Raw genomic sequence first — 19,320 nt, forward strand, 5'->3', positions numbered from 1 at the left:
TTGTTTTAAACACATTTGTCAAAGATGCTATTTATTTCTTCATAGGTAAAGCTGTCTAACAATAATCAAAATAAAATAAACTGGTGCACCTTTAAAGGGATGGTTCACCCAAAAATGAAAATTCTCTCATCATTTACTCACCCTCATGCCATCCCAGATGTGTATGCCTTTATTTCTTCTGATGAACACAAATGAAAATTTTTAGAAGAATATTTCAGCTCTGTAGGTCCATACAATGCAAGTGAATGGTGGTCAGAACTTTGAAGGTCCATAAAGCACATAAAGGCAGCATAAAAGTAATCCATATGACTCCAGTGGTTTAATCCATGTCTTCAGAAGTGATATTATAGGTAATTTTTTTTACTGTTTTACTATAAAATCTCTGTCCTGCCCAACAGGTGGCGATATGCACAAAAAATGCAAATAGCCAAAAAACAAAAGAAGAATGTGAAAGTGAAAGTAGAGATTGATAGTAAAAGGACTTCTCCCCCACACCTATCATATGACTTCTGAATATATGGATTGAACCACCAGAGACATATGGATTACTTTTATGCTGCCTTTATGTGCTTTAAAGTTCTGGTCACCATTCACTTGTATTGTATGGACCTACAGAGCTGAAATATTCTTCTAAAAATCTTCATTTGTGTTCTGTAGAAGACAGAAAGTCATACACATCTGGGATGGCATGAGGGTGAGGAAATGATGAGAGAATTTACATTTTTGGGTGAACTATCACTTTAAAAATGAACTAAACCTATCCTTTAAAGTATCACAAAGCATTAGATTTAATTACATACTGTACCTAAAACCCAGAAAAGATTTCACGGACACTTGAAGGTAGTAGTTGAATTACAGTATAATGTATGTATGTGTGTGTGCTGTCATAGATGGTAGTCACTGGCCGGTTCCTTCAAATACAATTTTCACTCTGGAGGCCACTGGTTACGCTCTGCTCACGCTTGTGAAGATTAAGAACTTTACAGCTGCAAGACCAGTCATGAGATGGTTGACAGAACAGCAGGGGTACATGGGACACTATGAAAGCTCACAGGTGAAATTCTTTTGGTTCTTTACCCTACTAGGCTACACACTTTATGCTTTGTTGGAGCTTGACTACTACACAAAACGACATATTAACACAATATCCATATAAAAGCACAAAATTGGTTTCTTGAAGTGGAAGGAGATACATGTTTTTGATTTTCATGTTCCTCTAACTTGTTTTTTGCTATTGTCTGTTCTCTCCTAATCTCAGGCAACAGTTGTGGTCTTCCAGGCTTTGGCAAAATATTTAGAGACAGTGGAGCAACCTAAAGACTCTGCTCTACAAGTTGTTCTCACATCTACTGCAAGACGAAATCCTATTACATTAACATTTACCAAAGGGAGCAAAGATCTTCAGCGCTCAGACAGAGTAAGGAATGGTTGAAGAAGATAGATGTGAAGCAGAAGTAGACACAGCCCTATTTCTAAACATTAATATATTTGTCTTTTTCTTCTGCAGTTTAATACCAAAGAGAACTTAACTGTGAAAGCATCTGGCAGCGGAGAGGGATCTATCTCTGTAAGTTACTGGTCTTCTTCCACTCAAGGCTGGTGCTTTTCGAGAGTGGGAAAGCACGATGTCAGTTAAAATAGGTCACCCAAAAAAAAATTCTCTCATCATTTACTCACCCTTGTGCCATCCCAGATGTGAATGAATTTCTTTTTTTTTTTCTGCTGAACACAAATAAAGATTTTTAGAAGAATTTCTCAGCTCTGTAGATCCTTAAGGCAGCATAAAAGTAATCCATAAGACTCCAGTGGTTAAATCCATGTCTTCAAAAGTGATATGATAGGTGTGGGTGAGAAACAGAACAATATTTAAGTCCTTTTATTACTATCAATCATTCTTCTTTTGTTTTTGGTGATTCACATTCTTTGTGCTTATTGACACCACCTACTGGGCAGGGAGAAGTATTCATAGTAAAAATACTAAAATATTGATCTGTTTCTCACCCACACCTATATTGCTTTTGAAGATTAAACCACTGGAGTCTTATGGATTACTTTTCTGCTGTCTTTATGTGCTTCAAAGTTTTGGCCATCATTCACTTGCGTTGTATTGACCTATAGAGCTGAAATATTCTTCTAAAAATCTTCATTTGTGTTCATCAGAAGAAAGAAAGTCATTCACATCTGGGATGGCATGAGGGTGAGTAAATGATGAGAGAATTTTCATTTTTGGGCAAACTATTCCTTTAAGCCACATGAACAAAGATTTAGGAGTGACAACTGCATTTAAATGCAGTAATGAATCCCTCAATTATCATTCTGCGTGTAGAGAATTCATAAGTCACTTCTAAAATTGCAAGAATTGACAGTGATAACTGTACTCTAGCATTGTGTTGGTATCTTGTGGCTGCAAACAAATAAACATGAATGCCACCAGTCTGAAGGTAGGGGTATACATTGTTTTTCATGTGCCGTAATGTTTCGCCTCTTAAAGTACAGTACACTGTTTTGACTGCGAGCTTGTATGGATGCATTAGCTGCATACACACTGCATTTGGTTCTTGATGACTCTTGTTCAGTCAAAAGTTTTATTACAGTCAGAAAATTGGGCTGCACGCACATAGTCTGCACGGACTTTGCCAATAATTAAATTTACATCAAGCATGCTATGCGTGAGACGTAGTGGCACGGGGCCATCAAATACACTTCCTTAAGGTGTTTAATATTAGCGACTAAAGGTGTTTTAAGGCCGAAACATACTTCACGCAGACGTGAGCGCTTGGCCAACGCATGGTCCTGTTGTACATACATTATGTCCACTCTTGTGTTGCTCTGGCGATTACAAACCTCAGACCACAAGGGGGCAATAGATTTTTTATGCATGACCACAAAACCGAATGTGGTAGATGAGTCGACAGTTGAGGAGTGGGGAGAGACACTGAGAAAAAACAATTTTATTTGAATGGACTGGGGACAAAAAGTTGTATATATATTTCGAAAAGATTCAACTCAAATTGCTGCTCGAGTCTGCCATGACAGTTGTTGATTGAAAGAAGAAAATCCGCTCTAGCGTCCCTTGTGGCAACGCAGAGAATGCAACACATACGTGCGTTAGGTTATGAATTGAGCGCTGACACATTTCACAACGCAACGACACGTGAAATCAAGCTTGCATAGCAAGGTGCGTCTGCTATCACGTGCTTGCATAGAGTATGTCTGGGCCTTTATTATCTGGCAATTCAGCCATGTACATAATAAATGACAAAGCACAGACAAGGTGCTCAAATTACAGTATCTCTGACCAAGAGGTAACCTCCAAGCCCAACCAATTTGTTCCATTTTTCATGGGATGTTAACAGAAATGAGCAGGGACTAAAAAATTAATTTTTCATTTCAGTTCGTTCTAAGCAGAAACTGTATTTTTTCATACTGATCCTGGCATTCCACAGACTCCTTTCCAAATGGTAACCAGTCTGAACGAATAAAAGAACAGTTAAAAACGTTCTTTTTAAGCACAATCGAAGCAAAAGAGCATCTTCTCCTATCTGCAATGTTACTATCAAGATTTCCTGCTTTCATGAAGAGAGAGCTTGTATACGATAAAAAGTCTCATGACACATGTAGTTGTAATATTCATGTTTTAGTGTGTTTTTTACTAGCCATGTTTCCAAGCTGTAAATTGAATTTATGTGAAAAACTGCAATATCACTCAAACAATTTGCGAATAAAGAAGCATTACCTAGTTCTGAGGAAATTGTCGCAAAACACAACATATCCATTATAAATGGAATCACTCAATGCATCTCCTCCAGGAGAGAGACCAAAGTCAAAAACCATACGTGAGATGGCCAATACGGCGCCACAAACAGAAGCCAAATCTGATCCTCTCAAACCCTCTGCAGAACTGCGTGTAGCAGGCTGGTCGGAGGAAATGTGTAAAGACACGCTATCGGCCACTGATGTGCCAGTGCATCGATGCCAAGCGGTGCCATGGAGAGAGAAAAAAGGGGACAGAGACAGAGGGGACAATGCAACATCTCGCTCAACGCGAACAGGTCCACTTCCACTCTCCAAACCTCCTCCAGATTTGTTCCACAATCTGAGGATGTAATGTCCATTCTCCGGGAATCAGACCCTGTCTGGGCAGGAGATCCGCTCCCAAATTTAATCTGCCCAGAACATGTACGGCTCGTAGAGGCAGTACATTGTTCTGTGCCCACAGAAGAATGTGATGTGCCAGCCTTAGCATGACCATCATCCCTGATGGTTGATTTAAGCCACCATCATTCTGTTGTCCACCTGGATGAGGACATGACTGTCCCAAATCTACGGAAGGAAAAACCTCAATGCCAACAGCAACGATAACATCTCAAGACAATTTATGTGGCAAATCAGTCGCTGGCCCGTCCACACTCCATAAGTTGGACAAAGTTTATACACAGGACCCCAACCCATGGAGGAGGCATCTGTCGTTATCACTTTGCGGCGAAACACTTGTCCCAATGGAATGTCCGACCGCAAAAAGAAATACGGCTTAAGAAATACGAGCAGAAATTGTGTAGTGAGGGCACAGATTATGATATATACTCAGTTCCGGATTTTTTGGTAAAGCAGTAAAGCAAGGAGCTCAGGTGGGAGGCGAAATGAAGTGTTTTGTCCATGGAAAATTAATATTTGCTCCACTGAAATTAATGGTACAGGTATCTGCAATAAACTCTCAGTGAAACACAGCTTCAAATATACTGTGTATGGAAATGTTAAATTCTTACACTGGACAATAAAAGTACTGATTAGAATCAGATTGCAAGTCCTTTCAGATTAAATTGTTGTTATTGTTGCTTTTATATCTCTCACAGGTTGTGACCTTTTACTACACAAGACCTATGAAGAAAACCTCTGACTGCAAAAACTTTGAGCTCAACGTGACTTTTAAAAAAGAACTCAAGTGTACTTCACCTTAACATTTACTTAACTATTAACTGTTATCCCTTAGTATGTGCACAGGTTTAGAATCATAGTTTTATCATTGATTCATTAGCATCAATACACTGTAAATCATTTATTTCCATCAATTCTTGCAGGTTCCTATGAAGACGCTCAAGAAAGTTACAAGCTCACCATTGAAATCAGGTCAAATGAAAACAAATACAGTATCACAATGCCATTTCCTTTGATACTGATAACGGACATACCGACTTGCTCTTGCAGTTGCTGAGATGATGTTATCACAATCATGGCTCTACAATGCTTATAATTTTTAATGCACATTAGTTTGTCACACAAAGGTGCAGTAAAGGGTGTTTATTTGATAATATGGAGATGGCAAGAGAAAGTGAATCTGTGTCTTGTGTTATTTGTGTATCATCTCTCCAAAGGTTCCTGTCAACTGATCACAATGCCGGCATGACAATTGTGGACGTCAGCATGATGACAGGGTTTAAACCAGACTTGGAAGACCTGGAAAAAGTAAGACATGAACCAGGAAGATGTGACAGAGGAGCAAAGAGTCCATGTGTATCAGATGTTCCTGATCACAATTTAATGAAATATTCTGATGGCATAAAATAATAGTTCACCCAAAATGAAAATACTTTATTAAATCAATGTCACTATTTAAATCACCATCATGTCGTTCCAAGCCCTGGAACACAAAAGGAGACATTTTGAAAAATGTACTGGTGCTCTTAACTAGGGCTGAAATGATTAGTCGACGTTATCAAATAGTCGTTTGATGTCATTTAACGTAACATGAGATCACATTAAACTCTAATGATGACGTGTGAGAGCAGCACTGCAGTTCACGACTGATTGAGGAAGAATTACACAGATCACAGACGCACTCTAAACTTTCCAAACAGCTTCAGCTGATGTAGATCACAAAGAATTATACAAAAATACCAAATAAGTAATTACAGAAGCACTCTCGTTGTGGAATAAGTGGAGCTGGAGCTCTTTAAAGGAAACACCCCGGCATTACATCTTTAATGCAGTTATATTTAATGTGTTATAGTTTTATTAAAGTTCAAATAATACAGAAGCAGATCATGTAAATAACTACAAACTCCGAAACTGACATTTCTCAGGTAAATGTCATTTAGAGGTATTTTTAAAAGATGATTTTGTCCTCTTTATTGTTAGTAAGCACGTTTAATTCAACCTATTATGACGGGGCACAAGCTGAATAATCGGTTAAGAGCTCATGATTAATCGTTGCAATAATCGCAGAATAGTCGAATAATCGTTCTAATAATTGTTAGATTAATCGATTATCAAAATAATCGTTAGTTGCAGCCCTACTCTTAACAATGCAATGGCTGTAAAAGGGGAGCTTCAAAAAGAATGCAGAAGCACCACCAAAAGTATCAAAAAAGTCACAAATAACTAGTTCAGTCAGGACCACTTTGGCAATAAACAATTTATTGTATGTTAATAATTTTGGCGGTATGGTTCCATTATGTGTGTGTGTGTGGGGGGGGGGGGGTTCTTCTCCTGCAGTTATAGTATGTAGATGGAGGCTCTACAAGAACCCCCCATTCTGGAACCATCAGCAAGGAATGCATTACATTTGGCAAAATATCTAAGGAAAGGAGACTCCTGATATGAAGAGGGATAGCTCGGAAGGTGATACATCTGGGCTGCTTAGAAGATCTGGTCATAACGGCTGTCACCTGGAACATAAAGCAACAAACAGAAGAGTGCACAGAAACTAGGCTGGCTAAAGCTATAAACCATAAACAATGGAGACTAATGCATATGCAAGGTAGCTGGGGAGGAGGTGGGTTGTTGTCAGGTGCTTGGCTAGGCTGGCAAGAATGCTGTGTTGAATATATATATATAAATAGGCTGTGCTTGATAGATAGACTACTGTGATTGGAGGAAGTAGGTGAGCTTGGTGTCAGCTGATGCTGAGCTTGCCTCTCATGGCCTGACTGAACTAACGCTTGCGCTCGATTGCGCTATATTTTTCAGACCAAAATGAAGTTGTTATTCTTTGAAAATCTTGACACCCACTCCTTGGCACGTTCGTGAGATTTTAATTATAGAAACAGAGATGTCCTGTTCATGAACTAATCGTTTTCTTGAGTCAGATTTTTTCAATGAATCTGTTGATCTGGTGTACCACGGATCTGAATTATTCATTTACAAAAAAAACAAAAGCTATCGAATGACTTCAGAGGACTTGAAATATAACACGCATCCTTTTTAAAGCTTGAATCTTGTCCCCATTCATTGTAATTGCATGTAAAAGAGCAACAAGTGCATTCTTCATTGTTTCTCTTTTGGGTTCCATGAGATTGAGAAAGCTATACATGTTTGGAATGACGTGGGGGTGAATAAATACATTTTTTATTTTTGGCTAATTTTTGTGAATTAGGAATAAGTAGATGCTTAGTGGTAGATCAGATCTGGCCTCTGTGAATGTTGCATCCTTGGTAACTTTTGAACAAAAATGATAAATATTCATATGTTTCTCAATGATACTGGTTAAGAATTAAACACACACTGTCAGTAAAGTGTAAGATTTGTTTTCGTGAATTTTACTATTTCACACAAAAATAGTATATTTTATATATTTTAGATACTAATAGTAATAGACTGTTTTTCATGTGAAATAGTAAAATTATGTATTTTTAAGAGGTAATTATTTCAATACACACATTGTCTACTGTAGCAGTAACATAAATTACTGTGATTATTAGTTTGGAATCAATTTTGGAAATACATGTTCTCTTCACATTCTCAGCTAGTGAAGGGAAAGGACAGATACATTCACAAATATGAGGAGGACAAAGACCTGACTGAACGAGGATCCCTCATCATCTACCTGAATAAGGTAAAGTACTACACAGAAAGTCTATGATACCAGAAGAGAGCATCCATTAGCATTCCCTTCATCTCAAAGGCAGTTGCTCAGCTGGCGCATGCCGTCGCAAAAGTAGGTGATTTGAAATCTGAAATCACATTTTCAAACAATTATGTTCATGTTCCTTTTTATTTCTCTGGTCCTAGTTGGGTGTTGGATTCTGCTAATGATAATAAATAAATACATTTTTATCCTCAGAATTTTCAACCACCAGACATTCATGTATGTCTGCAACTAATGATTATTTTGGGAAACATAATGAGGACACATGAAAAAAAAATGCGTGCCTTGGCCACCTGGTGGCGCTATACCAATGACAAACCTAAAAATAGCTCTAACTATGGAAACCTTTGTAGGATCAACTTGAATTTTTGCTTGCAGTGTCTTTGTCCAATGTCCCATGAAGGTCTATGGGGACAGTCACGTATCTTGAAAAACATGGCCGCCATCAACCAATCAAATTATAGCAGCTATTCCCAGGTTTTCATTCGACATCAGAAATAATCAGTACAGGAAGAATATGTGTATTGCCTAGATCAGAACTATTCAACTTCATCGACAAGTGAGCCAGATGGAAAAAATCTTCAGGGCACGTGGGCCAAGCCAGGATATTAAGCTTCTATATACAGATATTTTGTTATAGTAGGCCTATAATATTTGTTCACTATATAAATAAAACATCTGTGTTTTAATAGCTTTATTTGTTTATTTACTCTCATGAGAAATATTTCCACCTAGCAGGAAATTCTGGGGAAAAAATATACAGCTAACTTGAGACTAAAAAATAAAAGAAAACATCTAAAAAGTGCTTTCAAAATTGGAGATGAGAGAGTTAATCAGACTGATACTAAACATTTCGTTGAACAATAACAGTGATGTTTATTACAGATGCAACAATTTACACTTCTGACTTTTCACATTTCGTGACAAAATTAATGAATCCATGATTTTAGTTCTTTAATCTTCCCCTTCTGTCAAAATGGTAGATAATGATTATGTGTAGTGCAACCTCTAAAAGCGTCTAAAAGCATCTAGTGCCAGTCTGCGTCGGAGAACAATTGAAAAACAGACACAAAACGTGTTTTGTTGTAAACAGCCCCCAAGACAATTGATAACCTCATGTGGGCCACTGAAAATTTCAAATGGGCCGCCAGTTAAATAGGCCTGGCTTAGATCAACAGTAATTAAAAAAAAATGTTGAACTTTTTGTTTGGCTTGGCTATAATTGGCTAATTTAAAAATGTGTGCATGGCCTAGTTTACCCAAAAGCATACTCTTAAACAATTACTCCAGTTTTCATCAAATTTAGTACACATACGCAATGTGATTCTGAAGAAACATGCAAAATATCATAGAGACTGGACAATAGGAGGCACTATAACAGTCAGGAGTATTAAAAAGGCCACATCTCTGTGGCTCTCAAACTGATGGTTCTGAAAATGATGGCAATTTATTTCTGTTTAAGGTACTAGCAGACTGTCTTCTTACTACTTAATGTCTTTAAACGCATGCACTTAAAGGCCCCGAATGCTTAAAGCCGGTTAATTGCAATTGTTTTTGTTTATATAATTGTTTTTCACCAAATTTCTTGAATCTTTGTTGGTATTTTAATTTTGTTTCAACAAAAGTGATGTAGAATCAACATCAGATTCTCGACGACTTAACATTTGATTTTGAATTGATATTTTAATGTCGTTTCAACATTAACGCAGGGTGATATAGAATCAACATCAGATTGCACACACAACCCCATTCCACCGCGGTGCTTCTCATGCCAGAGCGGGTGTTCAGACAAGGAAACGGAAAAACGATGTCAATACAGAGTCTTATCGCTTTCCTACTTGAGAAATGAACTATGATCTAACTGACCACAGTATTACATAACCAGCCCAAACAAACACAGCGCATCATGGTCTTTGCTTACAAGGCTGGAGCAGTTGTGCATGTCAAATGCGGTAAGAAACAAGCCAGTAAAAGATCACAATATTTCAATAATTTCTAATCATTCACAATACACTAAAAATAAAACCCCAGAAAAACACTTCAGCATCCAACTCCGGTGTCCCATTCAGAAGTGATCATCCATATGTCCTATTCTCTTCGGAGACAATTACCCTCCACTGTGAGATGGCTGAAAGGTGATAATGGTTATTTGGAACTTACGTTTTAAGTGATTCTTATTGGAAGTTCTGTTTGGAACGACCCTACAACATGAATCATGCTCTCTACAAAGTGCTCTAAGTAGGTATCATCTCATCAGTTAGAACACATGTCGCTGAACAGATGCATTTTTTTTAAAATGCTGAAATCTTCTGAAAACGAATTTTGGTATACTAGCATATTGATGACCTTTAAGCTAATAGATATGGACTAAAAGTAGCAAAACTTTCATTTTGATTTCATGGGGTCCCTAACATGCTAATTTAGTGTGATTATGTATATAAAAATAACATGTAAAAAAAATTACAAATTAATTAATAATGCTCCCTGACTGTACGTCAGTTCTGTAATTAATTACCTACCAACGAAGCAATGCAAGCTTGAAGTATCATTCAAGATCATGTTTTTGTGTGTGGCAGTCAGCAGGGGACAGTCAGTGCAACTCCAGCTAGACAAGCAACAAATCAACAGCTGTTCAAAAAGACAGCGGGATGGAGGGGTCTCGAGAAATGTTTTTTAAAGTTTAATTTGACACAACGTACTGAAAAAGCAGCGTTTATGACTAGAGACACTGAGGACCATTGAAACACAACACAACCAGTGAGACACTCCAAAAGTGTCCGTCTGACGCATGTGTACATAAACCAACAAAAATACCATAGACCTATGTTAGAACACGTCCTGTGAGAAGTCTTCAGATTGATGAACTCAATTGAAAAATGGATTGCTGTGTACTGTAGGCCAATAATAGGCTTATGTTCAATGATATAAATATAAAACAATGACTTCTAAAGCCACTTTTGTAAAATGTATATATATATATATATATATATATATATATATAAAATAAATTATTATAAATTATAATATAGAGAGAGAGAGAGAGAGAGAGAGAGAGAGAGAGACAGAATATATATATATATATATATATATATATATATATATATATATATATATATATATATATATATATATAATTTATGATTATTTTGATTAGTATACATATATTCAATTTGGCTGTCTTTTTCAGCCAATATCAATCTACACTGATGAGCCAAAAGATTATGACAGAGAAGTTGTTTTTTCCGCTCAACGAGTTAAAAATAAGTAGCCAAAAACTTATGACCACTCACAGGTGAAGCGAATAATGTTGATCATCTCCTAACAAGGCCACATTTTAAGGTCTGGGTTGATTAGATGGTAAGCAAACAATCAGTTCTCATAGTTAACGTGTTGAATGCAGGAGAAATGTGCAGGAGTAAAGACCTGAGCGACTTTGACATGGGCCAAAATGTTATGGCCGAATGACTGGGTCAGAGCATCTCTGAAATGGCAAGGATTGTGGGGTGCTCCCGGTCATCAGTGGTGAGTATCTACTGACAGTGGTCCGAGGAGGGACAAACCACAAACCGGCGACAGGGTGTTGGGTGCCCAAGGCTCATCAATGCGCAAGGTTAACAAAGGCTATCCCATCTGGTCCGAACTGACAGAAGGTCTACTGTGGCACAAGTCACAGAAAAGTTTAATGATGGTTACGGGAGGAATGTGTCACAGCACACAGTGCATCACACCCTGCTTCGTTTGGGGCTGCGTAGACGCAGACCAGTCAGAGTGCCCATGATGAACCCTGTCCACTGTCGAAAGCGCCTACAATGGGCACTGAGCGTCGGAACTGAACATTGGAGCAGTGGAAGAAGGTTTCCTGGTCCAATTAGTCCCATTTTCTTTGACATCACGTGAATGGCCGTTCTGCTGGGAAACTCTGGGTCCGGCCATTCATGTGGACATCAGTTTGACACGTGCCACCTACCTAAACATCGTTGCAGACCAGATACACCCCTTCATGGCAATGGTATTCCCTGATGGCAGTGGCCTCCTTCAGCAGGGTAATGCACCCTGCCACACTGCACACATTGTTCGGGAATGGTTTGAGGAACATAATGAAGAGTTCAAGGTGTTGCCCTGGCCTCAAAATTCCCCAGATCTCAATCCAATTGAGAATCTGTGAGATGTCCTGGACCAACAAGTCCGATCCACAGCGGCTCCACCTCACAGCTTACAGGACTTGAAGGATCTGCTCCTAATGTCTTGGTGCCAGATACCACAGGACATCTTCAGGGGTCTTGTAGAGTCCATGCCTCAGCAGGTCTGCGCTATTTTGGCGGCACATGGAAGACCAACAGCATATTAGGCAGGTGGTCATAATGTTTTGGCTCATCTGTGTATGTGATTAATGCGATTAATCGGCATATCATGTAATCAGTTCGATAAAAAAATGTAATCATTTGACAGAGCTAAATGTTATGTAATTAATAATCTGACTCTATGAGTGAATATCTGTTGCTTATTCACTTTCATTTCTTTTCAGGTCTCAAATACAATAAAAGAAAGAATTGTATTTAAAGTGCACAAGATGATGGAAGTTGATTCACCTCATCCAGCCGGAGTCTCTGTATATGAATATTACTCAGATGGTGCATAAAGACACACAATCCAGCTCTCTCACTCACATTCACACAGAGTTGAGGATATTTTTCAGTCTGACAGACTTTAAACTTTATTTGTTTTGTTTTAGAGAAACGTTGTGTGAAGTTCTATGATGCAGAGAGAGAAGAGGGTTTGCTAGGCACTGTTTGTCAAAGCAACGTCTGCATTTGTGCTGATGGTGAGTTACAGAATGTGTGTGTGCTGTGAAAAGGAAAGGGTTCGAGGAATGGAACAATTCAAACTTAAAATACTACCTTCATGTTTTTGCAAGTCAAAACGTTGGTCTTTGAATAAAAGCCCAATCTCAGCTGCTATAACAGGCAACACACCTCGCCTGAACAGAACGCAGAGCTCTAGGAAAATGTTTTTAAAAGTTTAACTTCATTTAACTTAATACAGCACCTTAATACAATACAACTCCGACGCTTATGGCACGGGATGCTGAAAAAACAGTGAGGCGTGATGCAATGTTCAAAGAAGTCTGTTTGTAATTTTACAAAGGCCAAACATTAAACGATAACCTAAGTGTACGACAGAGAGACTAACAAACTTAATTGCAAAATGGATTGTTATGGACTGAGGGCCAGTGATAGTTTCTGCGCCAACAATGTAAAAATAAACATATCATGTAATTAATTCACTTAAACCCTAATTTGCTGGTGCATCAACCAATGCACCTCATGAATGTTCACCTCGAGAACACTTAGCATGTATTTCGAACTATTTACATACAGTAAACCTTCCAGATTATTGTGATAATTGTGCTATCGACAATTTACCAGTACGTTTGTGGTTAGCTATGGTTAGCAAGAGGTTTGGTTATGTAACCTCACATCGCTCAATGTGTTCTTCTTTAGAGAACTGTGCTGAACTGAAAGTCGATGTGCCCTCCATGGATCAGCGCAAGAAGACTGCCTGTACAAACACAGATTACAGTCAGTATTTCTTCAGAGTCTGTTGGATGTCATGTGTGGATAATGATTGGTACTTTTACCTGTAACCCGCCAAAAAGGTGTATAATAAATTTTAGATATACTTCCAATGCATTTGCCTCATCAGCATGGCTCTTGAATTAGTTAAGAGATGTACCTGTAACATTTGCCAAGTAGTTGGACATCATAACTGATTTACTTAGAGGTAGTGGACTAAAACACTGAACTGGTAAGTGGAAGGTTGCTGGTTCAATCCCCACAGCTACCACCATTGTGTCCTTGAGCAAGGCACTTAACTCCAGGTTGCTTCAGGGGGACTGTCCCTGTAATAAGGACACTGTAAGTCACTTTGGATAAAAGCATCTGCCAAATGCATAAATGTAAATGTAGGTAAGTAAGTGGGCACTTGCTATATCTCCAAACTGCCACTTTTTGTGTTCGGCCACAGTTTTGTTCTTTGCACCGTGGCTAAGCTCTTAAAATAAGATTATTTCCCACATATATTATTTAAATAATTAAATAAATATGTAATATTTCCCTAACTATTTCCATGGAAGAAAGTCATACAGGTTTTGAGCAACTTAAGAGTGAATAACTATCCCTTTAAGGTGACCAATTCTTATTTACACTGAACTCATTCAATGACTCATTGATATTTATGGTGAAAGCTCTACCTGATTGGCACCCTTCAAACCAGACTGATCACACTGTGAATTCGGCACCAGTAGATGTGGTGGCGTAGTGGGCTAAAGCACATAACTGGTAATCGGCAGGTTGCTGGTTCAATCCCCACAGCCACCACCATTGTGTCCTTGAGCAAGGCACTTAACTCCAGGTTGCTCCGGGGGTATTGTCCCTGTAATAAGTACACTGTAAGTCGCTTTGGATAAAAGCGTCTGCCAAATGCATAAATGTAACTGTAGACTGAAAGTTAAGCTGCTGAAATCGGTATGTACTCACCGAAATGTGAGTTGATCGTATTGGCACATTTGAGCTCTAGTTTATGAGTGAAATGTCAGTAAGATGGCCACCAAAAGCCAGTTATTTTTAGTTGTAAAGGTCAGAAGTTTCTGGTGAGGGCACAAGGAAAATTTAGGGGGCAATACCACCCCCCCCCCCCCCCCAACCAGCCATGCCTTTGAGTTTAATTGTCTTTCCATGTGTGTGCTGCTGTCCATGGTGCTGAAGTGTTTGTGAAATGGGGAAGCCAGAGAGATGCTGATGGGTACACAAAGAGCTTTCTTTCACTTATTTTATCTATGCATTTATTATTATCTTATATTTCCATTTCTTAGTTTATGTAGCAGCATTGGACCAAGTTAAAAGATCCGGCAAGAGCGATTTATACACGTTTAACATCACACATGTCATAAAGGAGGGTAAGTGTTTGCATTTTTTCTAGACACTTTTAGTGTGTTTTTTTTTATTTTTTTTTTTAGATACGTGTGTTTGCAGTGTAACCAGTTTTGCTATATTTATGGCACCAAATGTCCCCGCAAAAATAGCAAATGCTAGAAAACCTGGGTTAGTAAGTGGTGCTGTCTCCACACTGCTCATGTAGCCTCAGGGCATGGTGGTGATAACTTGCAAGTTTCGTTTCAATAGCTCAAAGCTTTACAGCCTCACTTCCAGTTTGGCGTTCTCACGGTCATAATCGTGATACCATTTCTCGCCAACGGTTTGGAATTTAAAAAAATTCAAATTTTATTATTTTGTGCGGCTTGCCCTGAAAATCATATGATTTAAATTTGGTGAAGATTGGACAAGATTTGAAGAAGTGCAAAAAAGTTTTTATTATAATTCAAAGCGGAGGACAAACATTATGGCCGAACCATGTACACTGGATACCGTTCAACTCCATATGGTCCAAAGAATTAAAAAAGACCAAGCTTATAAATTTAGGTAAAAAGGATTCAACCGTTATAAGCAAAGTATTAATACATTTTAAGTAAAACTCTTTTTATACATTTCACGACGACTAGGTGGTGCTTTCGTAAAACTGCTTGTGTACCCTTAGGGCCTCATGATCAGACATTGCAAAACAAATTCAATGTGCCAAAGCGCTGCCAAGATAGAACCTCACTTTCTATTTACCATCATCACGGTCATCTTCATAAGGCCACTTTTATGAACAGTTTAAAATATCAAAAAATCCATTTGATACATTTTGCGTGACTCTGTCTAAAGATCCTATGAGTACAATTTCGTGCTAAATTTGTAGTAGTCGTGAAAATTTCGAAATGGCAGAAAATCTGGTCCGGCGGAAACCATAGCATGCATTTGAATTGTCATGAGCCAAGTGATCGGTGGAAAAAAATTATTTTGTTAAGACCATTTGGTTAAAAAGTTATTAGCATAAAGTTGGAGACTTTGAAGGTTTGAGATAGAGAATTTGGCATGGTTTTGTATGACTACACTGATGAGCCAAAACATTATGACCACTCGCAGGCAAAGCAAATAACATTGATCAACTCCTAACAAGGCCACATGTCAAGGTCTGGGTAGATTAGATGGTAAGCGAACAATCAGTTCTCATAGTCAACGTGTTAAATGCAGGAGAAATGGGTAGGTGACAGAGTGTTGGGCGCCCAAGGCTCATCAATGTGCGAGGGCAACGAAGGCTATCTCTTTTGGTCTGAACCGACAGAAAGTCTACTGTCGCACAAGTCACAGATAATTTTATTGATGGTTAAAGGAAGAATGTGTCACAACACACAGTGCATCTCATCCTGCTGCGTATGGGGCTGTGTAGCCACAGACCGGTCAGACTGCCAATGATGACCCCTGTCCACCATCAAAAGTGCCTACAATGGGCACGCGAGCATCGGAACTGGACCTTGGTGCAGTGGAAGAAGGTAGCCTGGTCCGATTAGTCCCGTTTTCTTTTACGTCACATGGAGAGCTGCGTACATGTGCGCTGTTTACCTGGGGAAGTGATGGCACCAGGATGTACTGTGGGAAGACAACAAGCCGGTGAAGGGAGTGTGATGCTCTGGGAAATGTTCTGCTGAGAAATCCTGGGTCCAGCCATTCATGTGGACATCAATTTGACACATGCCACCTACCTAAACATCGTTGCAGACAGATACACCTCTTCATGGCAATGGTATTCTCCGAAGGCAGTGGCTTCTTTCAACAGGATATTGCGTCCTGTCACACAGCTCACATTGTTCGGGAATGGTTTGAGGAACATGTTGAAGAGTTCAAGGTGTTTCCCTTGCCTCCAAATTCCCCAGATCTCAATCCGATTGATCATCTGTGGGATGTGCTGGACCAACAAGTCCGATCCACAGCGGCTCCACCTCGCAACTTGCAGGACTTGAAGGATCTGCTGCTAATGTCTTGATGCCAGATTCCACAGGACACCCTCAGGGGTGTTGTAGAGTCCATGCATCAGCAGGTCTGTGCTGTTTTGGCGGCACGCGGAGGACCAACAGCATATTAGGCAGGTGGTCATAGTTTTGGCTCATCAGTGCATACTCTACATGCCTTGAAAACTTTAACTGTGTGGTTCCTGAGATAAAATAAGAAGGAATACTAACAGATACCATAGGTACCACTGCACTTTCGGTGCATGGCCACTAATAAAGCAAATAATGTTTTGTTGATGATTTTTAAATTCTAAAAACACAAAAAGTTTCATTTAGGGGTAGGGTTAGGGTGTGAGGTTAGTGTAAGTCTTTAAGTATAATTTGCTTTATGTAAAAACAATGGAAGTCTATGGTTTGACCTCATTTAGATATAGTAAACGTGTGTGTGTGTGTTTGTGCGTATGTATGTATGTATTAGAGGTCTGCACTGGCCTTAAAATGGAACCCGAACCCAAACCGTACCAGAGACCACGTTACCCAACCTTATCCGGGTCAGATTTTAAGCCTGAGCCCGAAATCACTCATTCTCTTTATAATTTCTTCTCCAAGCACGTATTGTTGCAAAAGGCTGTATTTTAAGTGAGCATCATAGACTACAATCATAACAGTTTTGTAACAGAAAACATAGATGGTTTTAACAAGGTATGGCGGCCCCTCAGCACACCAGAGCACTTTGAGCGTAGTATCAGAAAGCACTATATAAATGTAACATTCATTCATTCAGAAGGGGAAAAAACATTGGCTTACCGTTTATCAAGCACCGAATCTTTGCTTGGTGCAAAAAAAAAATCTGGAATCATGTGTAAAAATGTAACAGCAAATCTTTGTAACACCTGTGCTAGAAACAAGCAAATTAACAAATGAAACAGAACGCAGGTTTCTTGAAATGAGTTTTTGAAACTTGAAGAGCCTTTTAACTTGACTAAAAAATACGACGGTCCTGTGCGAGATGCTGAAGAAACAGCAAGATGCTGTGCAACAGTCAAAGACGTTTGTCCAGCACATTTACATGGGAAAACAATGGAAAAGCACAGCAGATGCACGCAAAAACACGTTCTGTGTGAACGGCCCCTAATTTGTCAGTTCGTGCGTGTCTGTGAGTGCAAAACAAGTTCAGTAGGCCTGTTTATTTGTATTTTTTATTACAAACCTGAACTCGAAGTCATACTTGAAAAACTGACCTGAACCTGACCTAAAACTCTGCGGGTTCTCGGGTCCCATCGGGCCGGGGTCGGGTCGAACACCTCTAGGGGGTATGAGACAGACAGAGAAAGAGAGTGAAACTATTTTGAAGTTCAACTGATTTTTCTGTCTGTGTTTTATCAGGTACAGAAGATTCTGTAGAGGGCCAGAAGAGAGATTTCTCAGCCCATTCTCGGTGCAGTTCAAAGATGAACCTCAAACAGGGCAAGAGTTACCTCATCATGGGCCCCACGCCCACCAGAACCATACAACAGAGGTGAGGCACTTTATCATTCATTTAAAGAAATGATTTAGGATTATTTTATTTCTAAATATTTTCTTTATCAAGGATTTCATTTATACTTTAATCATGTTTATATATATACAGTATATATGTGTGTATATAGGCAATCTTCTCACTTTAACTAATTAACCTACTAGTAATGACAGCAGTATGTTTCCTTTATAAATCATCCCAGGGGACAGAAAGTTCACCCATATATGCTTTCTGAATGGTGTTGTTTGCCTTGTCTCCTGCAGTTACTGGTATACACTTACAGCACAGACGTGGTTGGAATACTGGCCTACTGATGAAGAGGGCAAGGGAAGAGATAAAAACATGAGAGAGAGATACAGTGGCATGTTAGACCTCAAGAATAAATTTGAAGAGAAGGGGGGTTGCCAAACATAAACATTTCAGAATGTCTGTTGGTGACAATGCTTCAGGCCTTAGAATAAACGTATAATTAACGTGATGCTCTTGATGTAATGACCCTTTGGTGAGTTACAATGCTGCAGGACTCGCCGAACAGACAATCATACAAAATAAAGCAGTTCCCAGTAAAATAGCACGTTCATTTGTTTTTGTTTTTCATTTGTAAAGAAAACCTCCTGCAATCACTCTACCGCACTCTAATCTGTCTTGGAAACTTCTATTCTGATGCTCGTGAAACTTTGTCTCCTTAAGATGAATCGCTTATGATGTGTTATTCCTCTTTTGTAAGTTGCTGTGTCTGCCAAATGAATAAATGTAAATACAATCAAGATTACATTAATGAAAAGAGTAGTGACATATGAACACAAAGTCTCTCTTAATAACTCAAATATTCAACTTAAGCGTCTGTTCATGCAAACGGCTTCTTGAGCACAAAATAAATAATATTAATTAGACATAGCACAATGAATAGAACACAATACAGGTGTCTCAAGATGCATTTTCTTAACTTGACATGAGGCCTGTACCATGAAGGTTGCTGAACTCGGGGTATCAGGATTGGCTTCCCGTTGACAAATTCAAACCAATCCAATCAGGTTTAATTGGTACCAT

General features: G+C 38.9%; 1 protein-coding gene across 1 annotated transcript in view; it reads left to right on the top strand.

Moving 5' to 3' along the window:
* The window catches only part of LOC127443595 (complement C3-like), a 58,737-nt gene extending 39,893 nt beyond the window's left edge, over positions 1-18,844 (top strand). Inside the window, exons 29-41 of the mRNA XM_051702267.1 lie at positions 891-1,054; positions 1,259-1,417; positions 1,508-1,567; positions 4,854-4,944; positions 5,079-5,127; positions 5,373-5,463; positions 7,742-7,831; positions 12,390-12,495; positions 12,597-12,686; positions 13,366-13,443; positions 14,736-14,819; positions 18,138-18,270; positions 18,534-18,844. Coding sequence (XP_051558227.1) covers positions 891-1,054; positions 1,259-1,417; positions 1,508-1,567; positions 4,854-4,944; positions 5,079-5,127; positions 5,373-5,463; positions 7,742-7,831; positions 12,390-12,495; positions 12,597-12,686; positions 13,366-13,443; positions 14,736-14,819; positions 18,138-18,270; positions 18,534-18,684 — 1,346 coding nt within the window. The 3' untranslated portion in view covers positions 18,685-18,844. The remainder of the gene's footprint in view (positions 1-890; positions 1,055-1,258; positions 1,418-1,507; positions 1,568-4,853; positions 4,945-5,078; positions 5,128-5,372; positions 5,464-7,741; positions 7,832-12,389; positions 12,496-12,596; positions 12,687-13,365; positions 13,444-14,735; positions 14,820-18,137; positions 18,271-18,533) is intronic.
* The last annotated feature ends 476 nt before the right edge of the window (positions 18,845-19,320 follow it).

Source organism: Myxocyprinus asiaticus, chromosome 7, assembly GCF_019703515.2.
Source record: "Myxocyprinus asiaticus isolate MX2 ecotype Aquarium Trade chromosome 7, UBuf_Myxa_2, whole genome shotgun sequence".
NCBI lineage: Eukaryota > Metazoa > Chordata > Actinopteri > Cypriniformes > Catostomidae > Myxocyprinus > Myxocyprinus asiaticus.